Raw genomic sequence first — 19,752 nt, 5'->3', positions numbered from 1 at the left:
AGCAAACAGTACGGTAATGTATATATTCTCTTTTTCGGTAAGTCGAGCTCGTACGCGGTAATTCTCGTTGTAGCTAGGTATCTTTCTTCCCTTCGCCAGACCCTCCCGAAGCCAAAAAATATAAACATGAATCCGCCGCCGCCGCAGCAGTGATATATGTATGGGTAATGGCAGCCTGTGGCCCCAAGAATAACGACAGTTGAAGAAGTGCAAGTCTGTCTCTCTCCCTCTTTCTCGCTCTTTCTGCACATAATCAGCTTTTGCCCTCAATCAGCTCACCAGCTCTTCCACTGCGCTCGCGTCCCTCCCACCAAAAATTCCAACATGAATCAATCGATCGATCATACTTTCTGGTATCACCAACCAATCACCCTGGCCTATTCCCCAGAAAAAAGAATCCCCTAAATGCACCTGATACTCCGGATGTGTCTCATAGGTCTCGTCACACACGATAAATAAAATAACAAATAAGACCAAAAATAGGCCAGAAGACGGATAGATTCCCGCCCGAGCCCCAAAAAGGACACCGCCGCCCTCCAACCACGCCCCGCTTAATAACGCCGTTTTGTTTCGAAAAATGGTTTCGATGAAGTTTCCCAGCCCCAATCCCGTAGTAAAGCTAGGTCCTGCTCCGGCTTTTGTCGGCCCGTAAATTTGCCGTCAGCATAGGTATTGGTATTAGAAGATAACCCCGGTCTTGGCTCGACCTTGGGCTCGACCTCGGGCTCGGTCTTGAGATTTGATTCCCAATTGGATTTTTTTAAACTTGGGGTTTTTGTGTATCCAAGTAGTGCCAAGAAGGGGTTATGAATTGCCTCCTCTTCGTCGTCTGCCTCTGCTTGGGCCCTCTGGTCGTTGCGCGAGTACCTCTCTTAATTGTGGGTCATCCTTATCCTTATCGAGATGATGGACACGGACATGTCTGTTATCAGTCAGGGTGGGGAATTAAAAAAGAATGATTGATATGGGGAATGAATGGGAGATGGCTGCTCTAGAGTCGAATTAATTTGCTGAGAACGTACCTTTGAAGATTGTCTGGCCGCGGGTATTTGTGTTCCCTATCAGGACAGAAAGGGCACACATAGCCAGGGGAATCGTGCACGAGACCATGCCGTATCATCTCGTTTTTCCGTTTGAAGCCTTTGCCCCCTTCACTTCTTGGACAACCCTTCACAGTACAGTAATGGGGCCGGTTTGATGAGTGGACATTTGCATGTGAGTTCAGCAGATACTGATTTTGGATTAGTATTTTTCTTCATCCAGAGCAAAGCTCACCAAAAACCAGAGACATATATACCTGTGTTTGAAAAGGCTGAGCGGTACAGCCTGGGTAGGTACACTGATGCCCACCAATTTGCGGATTCGTTATCCCATCAATACTCATGCGATCAATCGCAGGTGTAGCCCCTGATTGGTCTGTACTCGGAGTCTCGGTATTTGCACTGCTATACTCCCCCGCGCTCGAGTAGTGTATAGCCTCAGACTGCGAAGGTCGTCGGTGGGCGTTATAGTTGAAAAAGGTGGCTCGACCGGCGGGGGAAGGCAATTGCAATTCCCCCCGAAACGTATCAGTTGGAGATTTTGGAGGTGAGCCATGGCCTGGACCCGCCGCAAATAATGGAGGCGGCCTGGCTGGCGGGGACTGGGCATATTGAGATTCTCCGGCTGCGGGAGCTTCTGGAAGATGGCTGATATCTCCGAGTTGGTCTGATATTGACGGCAGCGTTATGGGACCTCCACTTCCATCCAACAAGCCCGAATTTGAGGAGGATTGACGAATTGGCGGTAGCTCCCCCGCGGCCGGGGGTTGTACGTCTAATTGCGCGGCAGCTTCGGGCGACAGAGCGGAGCGGGAGCCGTCCAAGTATGTGGCAGTTCTTGGAGGTATTGGAGATATCGCAGGTCGCGTCTCGTCCGCCGATTCCCCTCCCGTCCGCGGCGATTCCGACATTGTGGTCTGGGGCGGTGATGCGCCTTGAGCCTTCTTCAGCGCATCGAAAGCTTGCGCAGCGACAAGAGCGAGGCCGTGGTTCTCTATAGCATCCTTTTCCCTTCCCGCTCTGGCCGAGTCGCATTCGTCCGGGTCGGCTTCCCCTTGCCCTTCCACTCCCACGGCCATCTCCATTCCCTCCTCGACCTCGACCTCGACCTCGACCTCGACCTCGACCTCGACATGATGGCTCCCGTTCATAGTCGGCTCGTCGTCCTCCTCCGGATCCGCAGCCAGCAGCTCATTCCCGGCTCGCCATGCAACATCAGGAGCCTTCCCATCAGCCATGATGCCAACCAGGCCGGCATCGCTCTGGCTCGGGGTGATCTTGATCTTTCTGGGGCCGTTGCGACGGGACGTACCAGAAGGGGAATCGGAGTTAAAGTCTAAGGAGGACGGAGGTATAGGGACCATGAAGGGCGGGGTCGGAGAGGGCCGGACGTTGACTTTCAAGGGCTGGAGTGGAGGGCTGCCAGGGAAAACAACATCATCCGGGTCATAGATGTCGTCGGGGAGTGGAGCGTAAGATTGTTGGTTTTGGACAGTAGTCATAATTAGGGTCAAACCGCCATTAGATCGGACTGAGCAAATAGAGGTACTGGGGGGGTGGGCGGAGGGGGGAGGGGCGGATAATCACAGCATATCAGCCAGAGGTAACGATGCGACAGTGTGTATGTGTGTACCTAGGGAGGTATGTGTGCGCCTGTAGGTTGCGGTGAGGTGCGGTGCGCGGTGGGTGCGGCGTAGTGAGGTGAGGTTACGGTATGGTATGGTGCAGGTTTTTGGGGAGCCGCCGAGGAGGTACCGGAAGGGGGAAGGAGGAGGATGAGGAGGATGATATGCTGGCTGGGTGCGAGGGACGAGTATCGACGAGCATAAACTTCAAAGCGTGTTGGTGGTGGCGGGCGTGGTATGCGCTGAGCTGGAGTTGGGCTGCTGGCGATGCTGGCAACGATGCTGGTGATGCTGGCGGGGGGGGGGGGGGATGATTGCTCGTACTGTACCTAGCTTGTTGTTATTACTGTCGGTGCTGGGCCACGGGCTGGAGCCAGGGAGCTTGGAGCTGAGAGGTAAGAGCTAATAAGAGCTGAGAGCTGGATGCTTGGTACTCGTTTGTCTCGTAGTGCTTGGAGTTGCAAAGCTGGGGGGGAGGGGAGCGAAGCAGCTCGTGCAAGGCGCGGGGAGAGCAATCCAAGACTCGACTCCCAAGCGGAAAAACAATGATAAAATAAACGATGATAATAGCGCAAGGGCAAGTTCCGCAGTCTGGAGTAGTCAAGGGGATTGCGCGGAGCTCTGCTCAGTTCAGGAGATGCTGATAACTGACAACTGCTAGGGAGATAGTCGACTAACTAGTACGGCTTGTAAAGCTAGTACAACGCAGTAATATAACGAGTGCTGGAGAGTACCGTTCGGACGGGGTGCTAGACTGCTAGTACTGATGCTAGCACTAGTATGTGTACGGATGAGAGACCGGAATGCAGGTCAGTATTAAATAGGTACTGAGGTGGATAGGTATCAGTATTAGGTGCCTATGATAGGTAGGGGTTGTATTGATCTATCGAGAGCCAGCGAGAAAAGCAGCACAACTGTACTTTGCTGCTGTAGTAGTAAGAGTGTAAATTAATACCGCACAAGCGCGCGCATGAGGCGCAAGTGAAGTACTTTGCACCGGAAAAGGACATTCTCCTTGGAGGACGAGGAAATACTAGTATTCGTTGGGGGGGGGACTGTCCTCTGCCCATTCATTCCCGATTCCCACCACTCTCTATCACCACTCTCCCGCCCACTCTACAGTACTGTACGGTCTCTACCACCACAGCAGCCATACACCAAACCACCAAACCACAACCAGCCAGCCAAGCTCTGATGTCGTACCACCTACCCATTCTACCGTATCATGACTTGCGCTCGAGTCGTGAATGGACACGTTGGGCCTCGACGATGTTCCTCGGAGGCTCGGAGGCTCGGACAGCCTCATCCTTAGCACCCGCAGGGGATCAAGGCACCGACAGATAACATTGAACACACCTACATACTGTACACCTACGAAGTACACCCTTCCTCGATTTATCTCAATACGAGCCCACCCACCCTACAGAGCACAGCAGCCATATCCACATCCACGTTCACGTTCACATCCACATCCACATCCACAGCCTCAACTCTATCTCCATCCCTCCTCTTATAGACTTGTTCCTCGTCCTATTGCCATCCCCATCCGCATTCACCATCCCAATCCCCATTCATTCATTCCCCCCTTCTCATCTCCTCTCCCTCTGCCCACCGGTCTCCCCCCGCTACTCCTGGAAAGCCCAGGCTGGACTGTCCCTTCCGGGGATCCGGCTGCTGTCGAGGTGCCCGCAGGTGTGATCGGTGAGTGCTCAGTGCGGATGCTGAGAGTGCTGACTGGCTGGCTGGCTGACGGCTGCGGCGACGAAGCCCACGACGACGATGGGGAACCAAGGGACAGTAACAATTTCAAAGTATTCCCCATCCGCCTCCAGTCATGCACTGTCGGTCCTGTGCCGTTGACCGTGCCAGTGCCAGTGCCAGTAGTGCGGCTAATGCCTCTACATACGGTATGCTTTCTGTAGTAGTACGTACGAAGTACAAACAGTACATGCTCTACTTCGTGGTAGTACCGGCTACAACTTATTACTACATGGCATCCATGATCTATCACCTCCAGCACCTACATCACCTACATCACCTCCCTTACCGGGACACCTGGAGCCCTGCTGCGTCCCTAAATAGGGTTGAGCTCCCCCAGCATAGCCAATGCCTTCCCCTGCCAACTGATATATATCCATCTCTACAGAGTACTTCGCCGGAGCATCGACACGTTCGCCATGATTCTTATTATTCACCCCTTGACAAACACAAATCGCTGCTCAGGCCGCGGCGGGGCCCCTGCGGATGTACGATCGACGAATCAGCCTCACTGACTTCGTGCTGTTCATGTGCAGTAGTACATACAATACATACTGTACATACCGACTCGCTGGCCCCCGGGGTGCATGACATTAATATTAAAAATGTCCACAGCATTGCCAACCACTCAACTCAACCACTCCGAAGTCCCCGCCTGCAACAAGTCCATTTTCCATAGTTCAGGTATTGCGGATGACCACAAACCGAAAAACAAACCACGCGCACCAGTGCGGTACAGAATACCCACGCACTAACTACGAAGTACACCTGCCAGCCTCTATTCTTCTCGTCAGAATATCAGAATCTGATTCTGCCCGGTTATGAACAATGCTACACTACCCGCTTCTTGCTAAGGTCGAAATTACACCCAAGATGCTGAGACGGGCCTCAATCCGCCTCCGCCTCCGCCCTCCCCCCCAATCAATCGTCCGTCCCGCAGCAAACGGAAACCTCCAGTGCAGAAATCATCACCCAGGAAGAATGTTTCCCTCCGACGATTCTTCCACATGCCACATGTCCACCCACTCGCTGGAGCCATCCAATAGAGTCCGGTGCTACGTAGCACATACTTCGTACGTATCGACCAGCGTCGTCACATCGAGGCTCAGCGCAAGCCAACGGCGCCCCTAGCACGCCCCAGGCATGAGCCGCAATCCCACGTCGTTTCGCCAGTGTGAGGCGAGAGTGCGGATGGCCTGACGGACCGGGAGATCGACAATAACAATCTTCCCTTTTGAATCGTGATGCGCACATGCATAAAATTTCTTATCGGCCCCTTTGTAATAAACCCGAGTGCTCTGGAACTTTGAAGATGAGACAACTCCGGACTGAGACTCTAAGATTATCGTATAGTACGAGTACTCCCTCGCAATCGGGCTCACCATAGACCTCATGAACTAAATAACTCATCTTATTAGTACCAAGGATACCGAGAATACTCCGTAGTAAACATCGAACTCTTATCATATCTGATAAAAAGAGTCGAATCAAGGTTCTTATGCTCTGACGGCTTGTCTGTACCACAAGGTCAGTCTCGTTATACCATTCATTGATCTGCAGATTATTCTTCACGAATCACGACCGTAGGATTTTATATCATATTTTCTAAGCTGCATTAAATTTTTTACTTTATACGAAGCATTAAGTGTTGCTAAGCTATTCCAATCATGCTTTCGTTTACATAGTAGTACTGCTCGAATATTATCTGTTTTGTCGCTGCTGTCTGGTGTAACCTTTCACTCTTCAATGGATTTAATCCCTAGCCACTCCTTCTAGGTTTGAGCAACGCGCGGGTCCGCCAGTGCGAGTATGGGCAACATCGTGACGTCTCAGTCCTTATATAAGGGATATTTACGACTTAACTCTGCCCTTGTTGAACAGGTTCTCACTGCCTCGCGTCTCTGTATTAGACTAGTCACATGCTGCAGATAGTCCTTCTCATCAAAGTCATCGAAATCCAATTCTCGCATACATGCAACCTTTCCTCGACAGAATCAGCTCCATCAAGCGTATCGGCTTTCAGCTTCCTTTCGCGTTGCTTTGCCTCATCATACTAACCTAGAGGCACCCAACCCTTAGGCCCAACACCGATAGCATCTCTGCAAGCGCTAAGTTGCTCATCTGCTTCGACCTGCGCTGAGTTCAGTCGCAAGCAATCTTCCATTTGGTCTTCCGAGTAAGCAATCGGGCACGGGAGGGCTACATTGCTGCTGCCTGAGTCCGGGTTTGAATGCGCGAATTTTGACCAGTTCTGGGTCAAATCGATTAGATTGGTCTTTAGAGTCACATTATCACCTTCCCAGGGATCACTTACGTGGTGAAAGAGCTTGCGTCTTAACACACTCATATTAGATGCCAAAGCATCGTAATGTATAGTATGTTGTAGTTCTCGCGACGTAGAAGTAATGAAGTTGGCGTACGGAGCAATTTGGCCTGCTCGAACTGTTCCCTCTCATCCAGATAATCGAAGTTGTGTGGTAGTTCTGGGGTTTTCAATGATTCCGAGACGCTATCACCGCAATTCTGAGGGCTATTAGGAATCCCACATTGCAAAAACAGCGGCAACACTGCGCATTGCTGCCAGTCGATCAGACCAGTAATCTCGAGATCATCAGAAACGAAGACATTATTAGGTTGGAGGTCGGGGTGCCTTATAGTCGGACGTGCAAGTGCGTCATTATCGTTCGGTATGAGCTGCGGCGCGATTTCCAGATATTTCTCTAGACCGTCTATATGCTCTAAATGCGATTGCTTCTGATAGTCGTAGATCTCCCAACGGAGAAGTTGAAAAGGCTGAAGCGGTCGTCCAAATTTCTTTAAGTATGCAATCTCCTTTTTGGCACCGGCTGTAAGAGCTGCTTCTGGATCTCTGTCTTTGGTGAATTAGTTAGTGTTCCTAGCGCAATATAGAATTTTCAAGCCAAACTGTTCATAAAGGGATAATGCGTACATGGTCCACGATCAGCCTGGAGATTTAGTCTTTTTCCATACAGTAGTCCTGACGTAGTCTCAGGGCCGATGCAAAAACGGCTCTTGCTAGCAGAATTTGTGGTAGAAATTCAACTTTATCTGGTTCGGCTTTCAAATCCTCAGAATAGAGCTTCTAACTCAACCAGTTTGGTGACGGTGGTGATCCTGGCATCTTCAGATAAGTCAAGCCAGATGCCGCCGAAGTTCTTTCCACGGAGAGGCTCCATAAAGATGTATTCAGTGCCCGCGGCTTTTTCCGATGTTGCTGAGTACCCGTAGATCTCAGGAACAGGTAGTCCCGCACCGGAATGTCGACCTAAGCAATTTTCAATTTCTGTCTTTGGAACTTATTAGCTGCTGCTATAACCTAAGCAGTGTCCCGAGACCAGGAGCATGCCTCCGAGCCCACCGGAGCCTGCGTAGCTGGTGCAGCGTATTATTTTCTGACCCCCAAAGCATCGGGCATTGTATCTACGTCTGCCTAAATGTAAATTCTGTAAATGCTTGCTGTTTGAAACACAGACACACGAATCTATTGAGATATCGCGATAGTGTTTTTTATCGCTCACTTTACCTAACACGGTGGTATCAGACGTATACGCGGTTACAAGTATAGGGTAAGCATACTTTTTAAAACGAGCACGAAATTTCCTATTTGGGTCGGAAATACGTATGCTTATATATCTTCGTGCTGTTTGAATCTTAACGATCCTCATTGCTCCCAGAGGTCCGGCCAGAGGGATCCTCTCTCGGTCCGTCATGTAACCCGCTCACTAAAGAAGTTTCGGAGTATTACCAACTTGTCTACAAGCTAAAGCAGAGCATTGCCTCACTTATGCGTATGTAGAGGGACAATTAATCTAAGAAGGGGCGTCTGGTACAAGCTACTAATGAAATAAGATTGAAGTTAGTTAAGATCTGGTAGTGCATGACCCCAAGATAGCTCATCGCTGAGATGCCCGATATCCTTAACTAATTGATAACAAACCATCTATCATTCCTAGAGGACTCAGGGATTAATGATAAGTCCATGAGACCACCCACAAATGCATCACCTATCAAAACATGCGACTCTGTTTCTCCGCTATCATGATGACTCTCCGAGACTCTCAGAATAAATACTGGTGCTCCACCATACAGTGTCACAATCCTATCACCAGGCTTGACATGTCGAGGACCCATTCCTACCCTCCCAGCCTCGGTACTAAAGAACTTTCTTCTCTTTTGATTTAGAATCGCAATTAAATATCTCAATCGCGATTCTTCTGTAGAATAAGTAAATGATCTTGTTGGGGTCTCAAACTTGGACCTGGAGGTCCAGCCAGCTTTAATAGCAAGGTAGTCATCTCGAAGTGAATAGTTGAGAGGTACAGCCTCCATGCTCGTGAAGTGGTTTGCGATGAGAGCTCTTAAATAATCTTCAGGGATATTGTTGCCACCAAGAGATTTATGAGCATCCTCGTAGAAAATAGTCCAGCATTCTCGTTCCCATGCTAGGTTTTTAGCACAGTCAGCGAAGAGTCCTTCGTGTTCTAGTTGGTCGCGAGAGGTAAAGATAGCCACCGATGAGCCTACCACCCTCTTAACTGTATCCATTTGGAAACCAACTTGGATAGAGTCCAAATGAGATGACGAGTGGAGTTGAACATGCGCTTTCCGGCCTTCCCCGTCCGCAAACCCTCCCGCATTGAAACTCGGAATTAAATTATAACCAATTGTTTCTCCACGAGCATCGTTAAAGTTTGGGCACCAGGAGGGAAGCTATACAGGTCTTGAGACGGAGGATGCTAACGAGAAGAGAGCAAGGCTTGGTTCGTGCAGGATAAATGACCTGGCGAACTGGACATACCCTTCCCAGAATTCCTGCTGATAATTGATGACTACAGATTCTCGAATTGTATGGTCTAGTAGACCAAGTATGCCGTAGACTCGGTCGAGTGGTTCCTTGACTTGTTTGAGCCGAAAACCTCCAAGTAGTATCGCGAAAGAGAAATAAGATGTGTCTGTATTAAGTGGAGCTTCTCGGCAGATTTTGATCTGGCGAGCACTCTAGAAGCCGTCTGACGTATCTGATGGTCCAGCTAGGAACAACAGTCCTGGACATATCTCCATCATCGACTCCCCAAAATCAGCCAGAGTAGACCAAGGAAGGCTCTTGTGCCCACAGTAGACATGGACGCGTCTTGCGAGGATCACTTCTTGCATGATCCAAATCCTCTTGAACCATTGTCTATCAAAGAGCTTGACAACAGCAGGCAAGGCTGGATCATCTTCCTCAGGTAGGAAATTTTTGACTGCTTGTTTTGCTTTGAGCTCCGAAGTGTCCAATCCCCTGCAGAATGATTCTATTCTCTTGATTTCGTCTATCGCTAGATTACTATTATCTCCAGCTGCCCCAAGCCATACCAAAACCGTCTGTGCGGAGGCATAGATACTGGCCATATTCTGAATTTCAATGGCCTTTTCCGCACCATCTTTTTGATTTATGCAAATAGCGTCTATCCAAAACCACTTCAGATCGTTCTCGGTGCTAAGTGGTACAAAGCGGCGAATAAATTAACAGTTACAGAAAGTGGATTTCCGTTACAGACGACTGTTTTATAGCTAATATTAGAGCCCCAAGCATAGGACAAAGCATTGTATCCAGGGGCGTTTTGCATTTCGACATCAGTAAGCTCAAGTTTTATTGAGACTTTGGTTCTAGAAATCTTCAGCAAACGAAATCACCCATTTTGGAGCTCGGAGTATTGAAACATGGCACGATCTTGGAAAGTGCTCGCATTGGTCTCTGAAAAGGGGCTTGGATCAATAGATAGGCATTGTAGTTCCTCTACAATATCCGAATCTTCTCGAGCCCAATTCATAGCTCGTCCGATTAAAATATGGTAAATAAGCAATTTGCTATAATGGGAAAGAAAAGAATTGATTATTGAATAATAAAATGACGGACACTGTTGTACCTGAGGACCCTGTTCCAGTTTCAGCACCTCGGACTGTATGTTTTGCCACAAGTCCTTAACATCATCCTGGCTCTCCACTTCACTTGCCAGCCGTAGTAAAGGAAGAAGTGTCTCAACTAGTAGTTCACCAGCTAGAAGCCTATAGCGGCTCATCGCTAATGGAAATCGAACTTGCAGCTTCAAAATGTGAGACTCGATCTCGTTTCGATTAGACTTAACTTCGATTACAATCCATAGAATCCTTTATAAGCGAGAGGTCAGGATCTAGAGAGATGTAGATGTTCCGATTCGAGCACCAGTTCCTGGGACATAAGTATAAACCATACTGAGTCGAGTTTGGACTTGACTACTAGTTCCTGTAAGAGTAGGTCGGGGTTATCATCCCTCCTGAACTCCATTGCTAGAGCCTTGTAGATACTCTGTCTCGAAACTTTGCGCATTGCATCTATCAACCCTGGAATCTCCTCGAGGCCCTGGCGTCGGTCGTCATATCCACATGATATATTCTCATGCAGCGATTCCAACCTCTAGGTATAGTTTTGATTTATAATAGGAAGCAAAATGTCGTGATTCACATCTGATTTCATCATCTCGTCGCTTTCAAGAACGACCAATTCCGCAGCAAGTAGTTCGTTCTCGCTTTCCTCTTTCAGGATATCGCAACATTTGACGAGAAACTCCTGAAGGTTGTCTGGCTGACTGTTGCTAGCGTCTACCCTTTTGGGTTCCGGAAAGCGTTTCTCGATATCTAGACCTGCCTAGCATTGTCGCACCTCGTCTTCGAAGGAGGCTAGATTCCCTGGGACTTCCTCTGCTCGGACTTCTCTGATCTTATTATGATGATCTTCCATGATCTCGGTGTATCCGGGTTCGCGTAAAAAGGAAAAAAAACATAGTCAGGTGTGTGATGGAAAGGGGAGAGCGAGAATGTGCGTAGAGGTGCGCGGAGCAACCCCTTCCTTATACGCCCGAGGTTGGTGGAGGCTTAGTCGTAACGCGGTGTGGTGGGACTCGAGGGTTCCGAATGGTGGGTGTTCAGGTGCCCAAACTAAGCGACCCATTTGGGCTCCTCTGCCGCTAGCTATCATTAAAAATACATTTTTTGGGAGTCAATTTTGGGTCCCTAGGTTACTGACGGTAATTGACTTGGTGTCGGAGGACAGAAAGGCTACTGTGTTTATGGCCTTACGGGCAAGACATAATAGAGATGCCTGGCTGGAACATGAGGCTGGGCCGTTGTCTACATAGACAAATATGATATGTAGACTAGTGTAATGATGTTTATTTGCATATATCAGTCAGCAATTGCTAGATGGCTGACGCGCTGGTGACATAAGGATGTTTATACCACGGTAGCAAAGTCGAGTAAGCTTCACTTCTCTATTTTTTGTTAAAAGACTAGAGTAAGTGCTTTAATGTTTTTGATACTTTGAATGGTATTGACTTATAAGACTAATAATAAATATCAAGTACTGCGCTACATGTAAATTCCGACTTTTAATAGACATTTAGCTTAAAGGAAAGCCGTAGGGAAGGCGTGGAGTTAGATATCTTGCGGGAAAAAGTTGGCGTCTACCCTGGGTGGGACAGCTGAGTTAGCTATGACGATTATGAGCCTGTGAAAGAGAGAGTCGAAGTTGCGCGGGAAATATTATTGCAAGATATGTCTTTGACATATGAGGAGCGCAAGCAGTTGAGTAAGGTTTCCCCATTTCTAGTAGAATAGAGCTCGGTTGATGGATAAAGTTTCGCTGGCTATTAATTAGACCGACTTTGGGAATAACCTAGAAGTGGATCTGGGCCTGTGTCATAAAACGAATCAAGTTGATATCACTGAGTGAGACATTGGGAAGATGTAGCGCTAGGCCTTACTGGGACTTGGGGTTTCCATACCGAAGTAGGGCATAGGCAATGTTTAATTGGGCAAAGGCTTCTGACTTGCCTACATGCCACATAATGATAAGAGTTGGAAACAAATCTCTATAGTATAAGTAAGTAGATGCTAGTAAATCTAAAGTTATTCTTATGCTATTCTATAGACTAGAACACGTTTGTATAAGTAGATATCGCATATAAACTCCTGTGACACCTATCAAACGCCCCATGCACTGTACCAACCATCCAGTCTGCCGCCATGCTAACACATACCACCTATACATGCTCTATTGGCTCTTCGGGGAGGAGCTCGTCCACCCGCCCCACGATACAGCGTTTCAGGGGTGGTCTGACGATCCCGTTGAAGAGGAATGTACCATATACCAGTAGCACGAAACCAAGAACTTGGAGATGCTTGAAAGTTTCCCAGCCGAGGAACAGCGATGCAATCCAGATGAACAGCGTCCTGCATGTGTCGATCGTGGAGCGCGAGGTTGCACTGACAGTCCTGGTAACTGAGAGGCCAAAGAAGTTGAAACCGCTAGGCACTCTGCGTCAGCATTGCTAGTTGTTTATAAAAGAGGAAGATGGGATTTACCAAATACTGATCATGATCAAAAAGCTCGAAACCCAAATCCCCTTGTACTCGGTGATTTCCCTCATGCCTTCTTTTAGGTCAAAATATCCATACCTCCCCGCATCCGTTCTCCCCACTGCAAGATACATGACGAGAATGCCGAAGAGAGTAACTACAAATCCAAATAATCCTTCCCAACCGACAACCTTTAGTGGCTCCAGAGCATACTTCTCTAAAATGTGCTCCTCAAGCACAAACTGGCTGGCGGTGAAGATCTGCGCCCCCGCAATCAAAAGCACCCCGATGATCGTCATCAAGGCCTCTGGCGTCTGAGCCTTTGTCACAACATAGGAAACAGCTTCCCTGATCATTAGCGTTGCTGCCTTGACGGGTTCATCCGGAATATCGCCGTGGTGAGAAAGCCAGCCAGCCAGTCCAACGATCCCGACGCCCAACACAACAGTAACCAGGGCAAACCATTGAAACATGTATAGTTTCCTCTTCAAGAAAATTACACTGAACAGGCCAACGAACAATACCAATGCCCCTCTCGTCATCTGGTAAATACTCGCTTCCACGAATAGGAGCCCGACGTTCATAAGCGTCGTCCCGCAGATATCGCAAATGGCGGGCAGCGCAAGGAGGAGCACTTTATACCCAGTCAACGGAATCCGGGCCTCGGAATTCTTCAGCATAATCTTCGCAGTCGGGTTTATCGGGGTCGTAGAGCGAATACTGTCAGCATCCGTATCCCTGTGTAGCCCCTCATCACCATCGTGGGTGCTAACGGCTTGATAGCCGCCTTCCTCCGCATGGGACGAGTCCTTAGAACCGTATCGACGATAGAGCGAGAAGACCCCGATAAAGAGCCATGATCCCATTTCTCCGATGAACATTTGGATTGTCTGGATGACTGGTTGTTCGAACGTGGCACGGTCTTTAGGATTCGGCGCATCGCAGTTTCGGACGCAGATGTTGTCCTTTAGAGTTCGAGCATGTTAGCAGCTAGAGCAGAAATTGTAGAAACGGAGAGCTACTGACTTGGTATTTGGTAAGGAGCGTGTTGCAGACACCGGTCACCAGCATCATTGCTACCAGGAACGGGATGAGTGCCTTGACAGCCATGATGACGGCTACCTCACAGCGAGGAATAGAGATGAATGATTGATTCTGCCGACTTCCAATAGCAAGTGCCCAAGTAATTGTACTCCTTACAATAAGAGGAGTCAGAGTTGGGAGTACCGGTAATGAGGAGTCTGAGAGGAAGCAGGCGACTCACCGAGTACCGATCTTAGGTCGGGGAGAGAGAGTAGGTCACGATGATGCCTTTGTCATGATAGCCACCGTGCTCGGATCAGGGGATGCTCTTTGTCCCGACACCGATACCAGTAGCGCCGCTTTGCCTAATCTTAGCTCAAACTACTTTACCGTCGCTGGTGTAGGCTGAATCTAGGCTAAGTGTAGCGTATGACTACGCACCTCTGTAGCACTGTAGGCGTTCTGGTATACAACCTCAACTAACATGCAATAAGTGACCTAGGAGCTGATACGATCCTAAACTAAGCCATCTACGCACCGAGAAGCCCTGTGCGAGCGAGTTAATACCGTCCATTAACAAAGTACTAGTAGATTAGGCACGTGATCCAACGTTACACCTGACCTTGGGGACACATCACGTGTTATTTGAGCGGTTGCCCCGATTCCTGGATCGGATCGTACTTGTAACGTCGCACAATCCGGTGCCAATAGCCATCCCAAGCAGCGTGTGTGTCTCTTCCCATAGTTGACATCGTTTCCCCCGGCCATTGACTGACTTCAACATGGATCAAGAACCGTTCTCCTATGAGCCACTCCAGCCGCGCCATATCCGTGTTCTGGAAGTCGAGTCTGGGAGGAATTCATCCGAACTCATCAGCTGCAGATGTATTCATGTATCGATTGATAACCCCTCAAGCCCACCGTATGTTGCAGTGTCGTACACCTGGGGTACTGAACCTCAGAAACCCCACCGGATTCTCGTCAATGGTCGTCTGTTATCCACCACGCAAACTGTGCACGAGCTCCTCCGCAGCAAGTGTATGGCAGAGCCCGATATTTCGTTATGGATTGACGCCATTTGTATCAACCAAGATGATAATGAAGAGAAGTCGGTGCAGGTCACACTTATGGGAGAAGTCTACTCCAACGCAGACCGCGTGCGGATATGGCTAGGACCGTCAGGCGAGAATAGCGGCCTCGCGATAAGTTTCACGGAGACACTCTGTTCGATATTGCCGGAGATTGAGACGTTGGACCCAGAGCGTACCATGTATTATGCTCGAAAATATCAAGAAGGATGTTCGGAATGGTTTGCACTTGCCAAACTCCTCAGTCGCCCCTGGTTCACGCGTACCTGGGTTGTCCAAGAAGTTGCCTTATCCACCAACGCCGACATTGTATGTGGAGATGATACTCTGAGCTGGAACTCCCTAGCCCGGGCTATAACTGGTTTGGGTGCGTTAGGTTATGGCGGCATGATTGCACTCGAACCAGGCAATGATTTGATCTCGAACATCGGTGTCCCAGGTCTTACCAGAGTTACGAAGTTGGAAGTGGTCCGAAAATATCGACGTCAGCGTGAACCTGTACCGCTTCTTCTTCTGATGTCAATGTTTTCAGATGCTGAAACGAAGGACCTATTAGATAGGGTATACGGCTACTTGGGCGTTGCGACAGATGGTTCGTATTCTCTTTCAAGAGGCCGTTCCAGCTCCCGGATGGATCAGTTATCCAAGCTCAACATTTAAACCGAAATGCTAACATGCGCACTAAACAGTGGATGATCCCATATTCGTGCCAGACTATACAGAAACGAACTCTCCCAAAACCCTTTTTACCTCTGTAAGTAGGTTTCTACTCGCCAGAGACCCAAAACTCCATTTGCTACGGTGGAGCGGTATTACCGAAGAATCCGGGGCCCCGTCATGGTCTTTCAATTTCGTAGATATTGTTCGCCGAAGAAGGCTTGGTAACTATCCAGTTACTGCCGCTAACCGGCAGGACATAGTGTTCAGCAACGACGGCAGCGAACTGACGCTACGAGGAATTATAATTGACTCAATCTCTCAGCTTGGGCTGGTGGCTGGCTTTGACGATCCCGGGCATACTCTTGGCAGCGATGAAACCGCCAATTACTACGAGTGGTATCTTCAAGCAAAGTCTATGTTTCAATCGACCGCCTTAGGACAGGACGAGGAAGTGTTCTGGCGGACTTTACTAGCGAACAAAGTAAACAACGAGAATGTTCTCAGCGATGAGGAAGAAGCGGCACCAGATCAGAAATACGCCGAATTCTTGCGAGACTTCGAGTCGATCATGGCCCGGATTTCCACGGTGACAGACGTAGAGGAAGCGAAGAAATTCCTCCTCGCCCCTGAAGGGATGAACGCGATGGCCTTCCGCGCCGACATGATCTCTGCATCCCGTTCGCGACGCTTCTGTGTCCTGCATGAAGGCTCTGTGGGATTGATGCCTGAGAGAGCTCGCCCGGGAGATCTGATCGCTGCGTTCCTGGGGACTATGGTCTTGTTCGTTATACGACCTGTCCCTGACGCACCTGGCGCTGCCCAGAAGTATTATCTCATTGGAGAATGCTATGTGCACAACAGCATGAATGGTCAAGTAGATGAGCTGGGTCTAGAAATGCGAGATATGGTACTAGTATGACGGATCAATTTTGGCGCCTGACATGTCGGCAGCTATGGCGCTACGCTATGCGGCATTATGCTGAGATGCCAGGACCGCGGCAGAAGGAGACGAAGAAGGGAAAGAAACTCCTGGCAAAATCCAGAGCTCAAAAGGCTGATGAAGTGAGCTGGTCTGAGTTCGCTGCTCTTGCCAACAGGTTGGGATTTCAACGCGAAAATATATCGAAGCTCAAGTGACGCTCGCCAGGAGACCCACATCGGAGAGTTCATACGAGACACCCTTGAGGTGGGCGCCATAAAGTTGAGTGTATGGAGTGTATCGGCAAACCATAACCCCATTGCAGTTATATTCAGTATCATAGTTCATATGATCACACCCCCTATATAACCTCTAGAAACATTGAATATCCCAGCAGCCTTGGGGTATTGAAAGCCTGCCATGCCAGAATGTTCCTACAGGTTTAGAACTTTGGAATTTCCCATTGCCCCAGTGGATTCTGCCGATACAGTGTGCAGGGACAGAAGTAACCCTCCCGGCAGATCCTCGGACCCGCCAAGACTCACTCTTCTTCAAAGGGGTATTGACTAAACATCAACCCTTATTTCTTTTCCACGTCACAACCTTGATATCTAGTGACTCTTAACGATTTGTTAGATTGGGTTTGTTACTAAAAATAACCTAACACTACTTTAGGTAGCTCTTTCCAAATTCAAGCTATATAAAATTCTATACCAGGTCTAAGCTGTGATTTCTGTCCCTAAACCGGAATTTCTTTCCTAGCTCTTTGAATTCCCAACTACTGCACATTTATTTACTAAACGTTTAAATAGAGAAGTAAGAGTCAGCAAATCGGGCTCATGGCGCCTCATCGCCATAAACGCCGAATCCCTGCGCAGAAAGGTCGTTCTGACCCGCAATACTGGACAAGATTACCAGCCGAGATCAGCTTGATGATCCTCGACATGGTAGCAGAGGATTATAGATTCCAACCCTCTGAACCGCGCCTCCGCGCCGGCTATGCCACCATCTGTCGGGAGTGGCAACCGGTTTTCGAACAGCGGAACTTCCAACGGCTTATTCTCGACCAGAACCGTATTTGTAACCTTGAAAAGTTTACGGGTAAGAATAAGAGACGAGATTACCTCGAGCATCTATTCCTTCGTGTCCGGCTTGATGAGTATGACTGCACAGTCTGTCAATTTAAGGAGGATATTAACACAAAGAATAAGTAAGTAAGAAGTTGCTGCTTGCGTTGATTGGTCAAAGCTTGGTTTATTATACATTTATCGGCCAGTACAGCAGGAGTCTCTTATCACTGACTTGACTTTAACAGGAATAACAACTGCTTCAGTAGAGCTGTCTGGAGATTATTAATTATCCTATCTAAGTGGAGCGGATTCGTCCCGAGTGTCGGCCGTTACGGTCGCCGCAAAAAGGGCCTGATATTAGAACTCGGCGCATATTCCCCAAGTGATTGCAAACATACATTCCGGGATTTTCATCTCGAGCCCAACTACCCGTACCTAGAACCACGGGACCTCGACGAGCACGGCGAAGCATATAAGCAACGGGCCGAAAGACTTGAACTCGAGAGCTTGAATGACCCATTTCATGGCTGGGTTGACGGCAAACGGGACGTTAATGGTGTGATAAGCTTGGAAGCAAAACAAAGAATTATAGGAACGTTGCAAATAAAAGCTAAACTTCGTGAATTCGCCCGGTTTGATGCGACATTCCCAAAGGCCGAGGTTGTTACAGGTCTGCTTATTCGAAGACAGTTCTATCGGAAGATCTCAGCGTATTCTCTTAGCAAGCTCCTCCGTGAAAGCTTTACGTGCCTCGAGTGGTTGCGTCACGAGGGATGGCATGATATCGATACACAGCAGCAAGCAGCCTTTGAGAAGGGTACGTTGAACTCCCAGCCTGTTATAAAGAAAGACAAATTTTGACTAACTTTTATTAATGGGAACTTGCAGGCTACCAGCTCCTAATCTCAAATAACTTACCAAGTACGCTGCGGAACTTGTATATATTCGAGGACTTCAACAAACTCTTGCACCCAGAACGGGCCGCCAAGCGTGGGCCTGCAAATCGGGCTCTGGCAAAGCACTCTCAAAGGCAAGCCGTTCCCTCAACAATCTATCTGCGGCCTTCCTTGTAGATGCCAGGGATTTCTTTGCCGACTTCTGGCCGCCTAACCACTGGAGTCCACATGCGTCCCAAAATTCGAACGCAAATGTGGTTCCCTGGGAGAATCTTCGAAAGTTGACTCTAACATCGCATTTGCTGCACCCAACGACAAAGCCGGCCATATTCAGGAAGCTACTAACGGCTGTGGGCCGGGCGGCAGCTTTTATGCCAAAGCTTGAGGTGCTGGAGATATGGAATGCAACGTTGACATACGATAGCGAACCATTGACAAAAGACGAGAAAGGGGCTGCTTGTGTCTTCCAGTACGTGTACAGCAGCAAAAGCCCGAAGATTACCTTTGCAAGCACTTGGTTTCGTGAGAACCTGGAGTACGTGTTGGGGAGTAATATGGAATACTGCTGGGCGAATTTACCAAGGCATGGACCTGGCAACCAGCTTACGATTGTGATTGGGGTACTTTCGAGGAGGCCGAGCTGGTTTAAGCACCATGATAGTGCGATGACCCTTTTGGGTGTGCGGGGTCACGTCTTGCATAAGCTCTCGCGTTATCAGTCGTGCTTCGAATATAAAAAACCCAAGACAGAAGACCTAGAGCCAAACATACAACCGGCTGGGGCTTAAAAGGAAGAAAAGAGAGAAGGATATGAATTGTTGTGAGTCCAATCCAAGGCCCACGTCCTCAAATATATTACCTAGCAAGTCTTCTTTATCTGGGAATTTAATATTAGGAAAACCAGAGGCTATGCATACTTTGATCGCGCTAGATATCCGACAACTCCACGCCTTCCCTCCATAACCTCTCATCTCTTAAATCTGCTTTCTTTCTGAATTAGAAAATGCCAACGGGCACTCGCCAACCTTCTGGAGTTTAGGGTCTGAGGGGTGGTTAATATCATCGGTCAGCCTATCGGGTACTTGGGGGAGCCAGGGCTGACCTCGGGTGCACACCGCGAGCCCTTCAAATTCTTCATCGCAACGCAACTAGGTAGTAGCTAGCCTACCTAGGTAGATGGGTTAGTTAAACCATTTTTGACCCGCCATGTGACTCACACACTACCTATAAAAGCTATCCTCCGACCCCTAATTATTATTTCCTTCTCCACGGCCCT

General features: G+C 48.7%; 4 protein-coding genes across 4 annotated transcripts; 1 reads left to right on the top strand and 3 right to left on the bottom strand.

The window, feature by feature from the left end:
* Nucleotides 1-551: 551 nt before the first annotated feature.
* On the bottom strand, nt 552-2,542 carry BP5553_00506 (uncharacterized protein; the record flags this gene model as incomplete). Its single annotated transcript, XM_032009129.1, has 3 exons — nt 552-867; nt 1,023-1,231; nt 1,298-2,542. The coding sequence occupies 3 exons, from the start codon at nt 2,540-2,542 to the stop codon at nt 552-554; spliced, it is 1,770 nt and encodes a 589-aa protein (XP_031873183.1).
* Nucleotides 2,543-6,766: 4,224 nt separating this feature from the next.
* BP5553_00505 (uncharacterized protein) lies at nt 6,767-9,835 on the bottom strand (the record flags this gene model as incomplete). Its single annotated transcript, XM_032009128.1, has 6 exons — nt 6,767-7,292; nt 7,532-7,709; nt 7,761-7,816; nt 8,382-9,154; nt 9,243-9,396; nt 9,459-9,835. The coding sequence occupies 6 exons, from the start codon at nt 9,833-9,835 to the stop codon at nt 6,767-6,769; spliced, it is 2,064 nt and encodes a 687-aa protein (XP_031873182.1).
* A 2,669-nt stretch (nt 9,836-12,504) lies between these two features.
* Nucleotides 12,505-13,930, bottom strand: BP5553_00504 (Uncharacterized protein; the record flags this gene model as incomplete). Its single annotated transcript, XM_032009127.1, has 3 exons — nt 12,505-12,769; nt 12,827-13,785; nt 13,847-13,930. 3 exons carry the CDS (start codon nt 13,928-13,930, stop codon nt 12,505-12,507), a joined length of 1,308 nt encoding a protein of 435 aa, XP_031873181.1.
* Nucleotides 13,931-14,625: 695 nt separating this feature from the next.
* BP5553_00503 (uncharacterized protein) lies at nt 14,626-19,264 on the top strand (the record flags this gene model as incomplete). Its single annotated transcript, XM_032009126.1, has 6 exons — nt 14,626-15,523; nt 15,621-16,498; nt 16,543-16,653; nt 17,323-17,720; nt 17,826-18,397; nt 18,531-19,264. 6 exons carry the CDS (start codon nt 14,626-14,628, stop codon nt 19,262-19,264), a joined length of 3,591 nt encoding a protein of 1,196 aa, XP_031873180.1.
* Between the last annotated feature and the right edge of the window lie 488 nt (nt 19,265-19,752).

This window comes from Venustampulla echinocandica (genome assembly GCF_003357145.1).
Source record: "Venustampulla echinocandica strain BP 5553 chromosome Unknown scaffold_0, whole genome shotgun sequence".
Lineage (NCBI taxonomy): Eukaryota > Fungi > Ascomycota > Leotiomycetes > Helotiales > Pleuroascaceae > Venustampulla > Venustampulla echinocandica.
The sequence above is the reverse complement of the archived record's forward strand: the minus strand, read 5'-3'. Positions and strand labels throughout refer to the sequence as shown.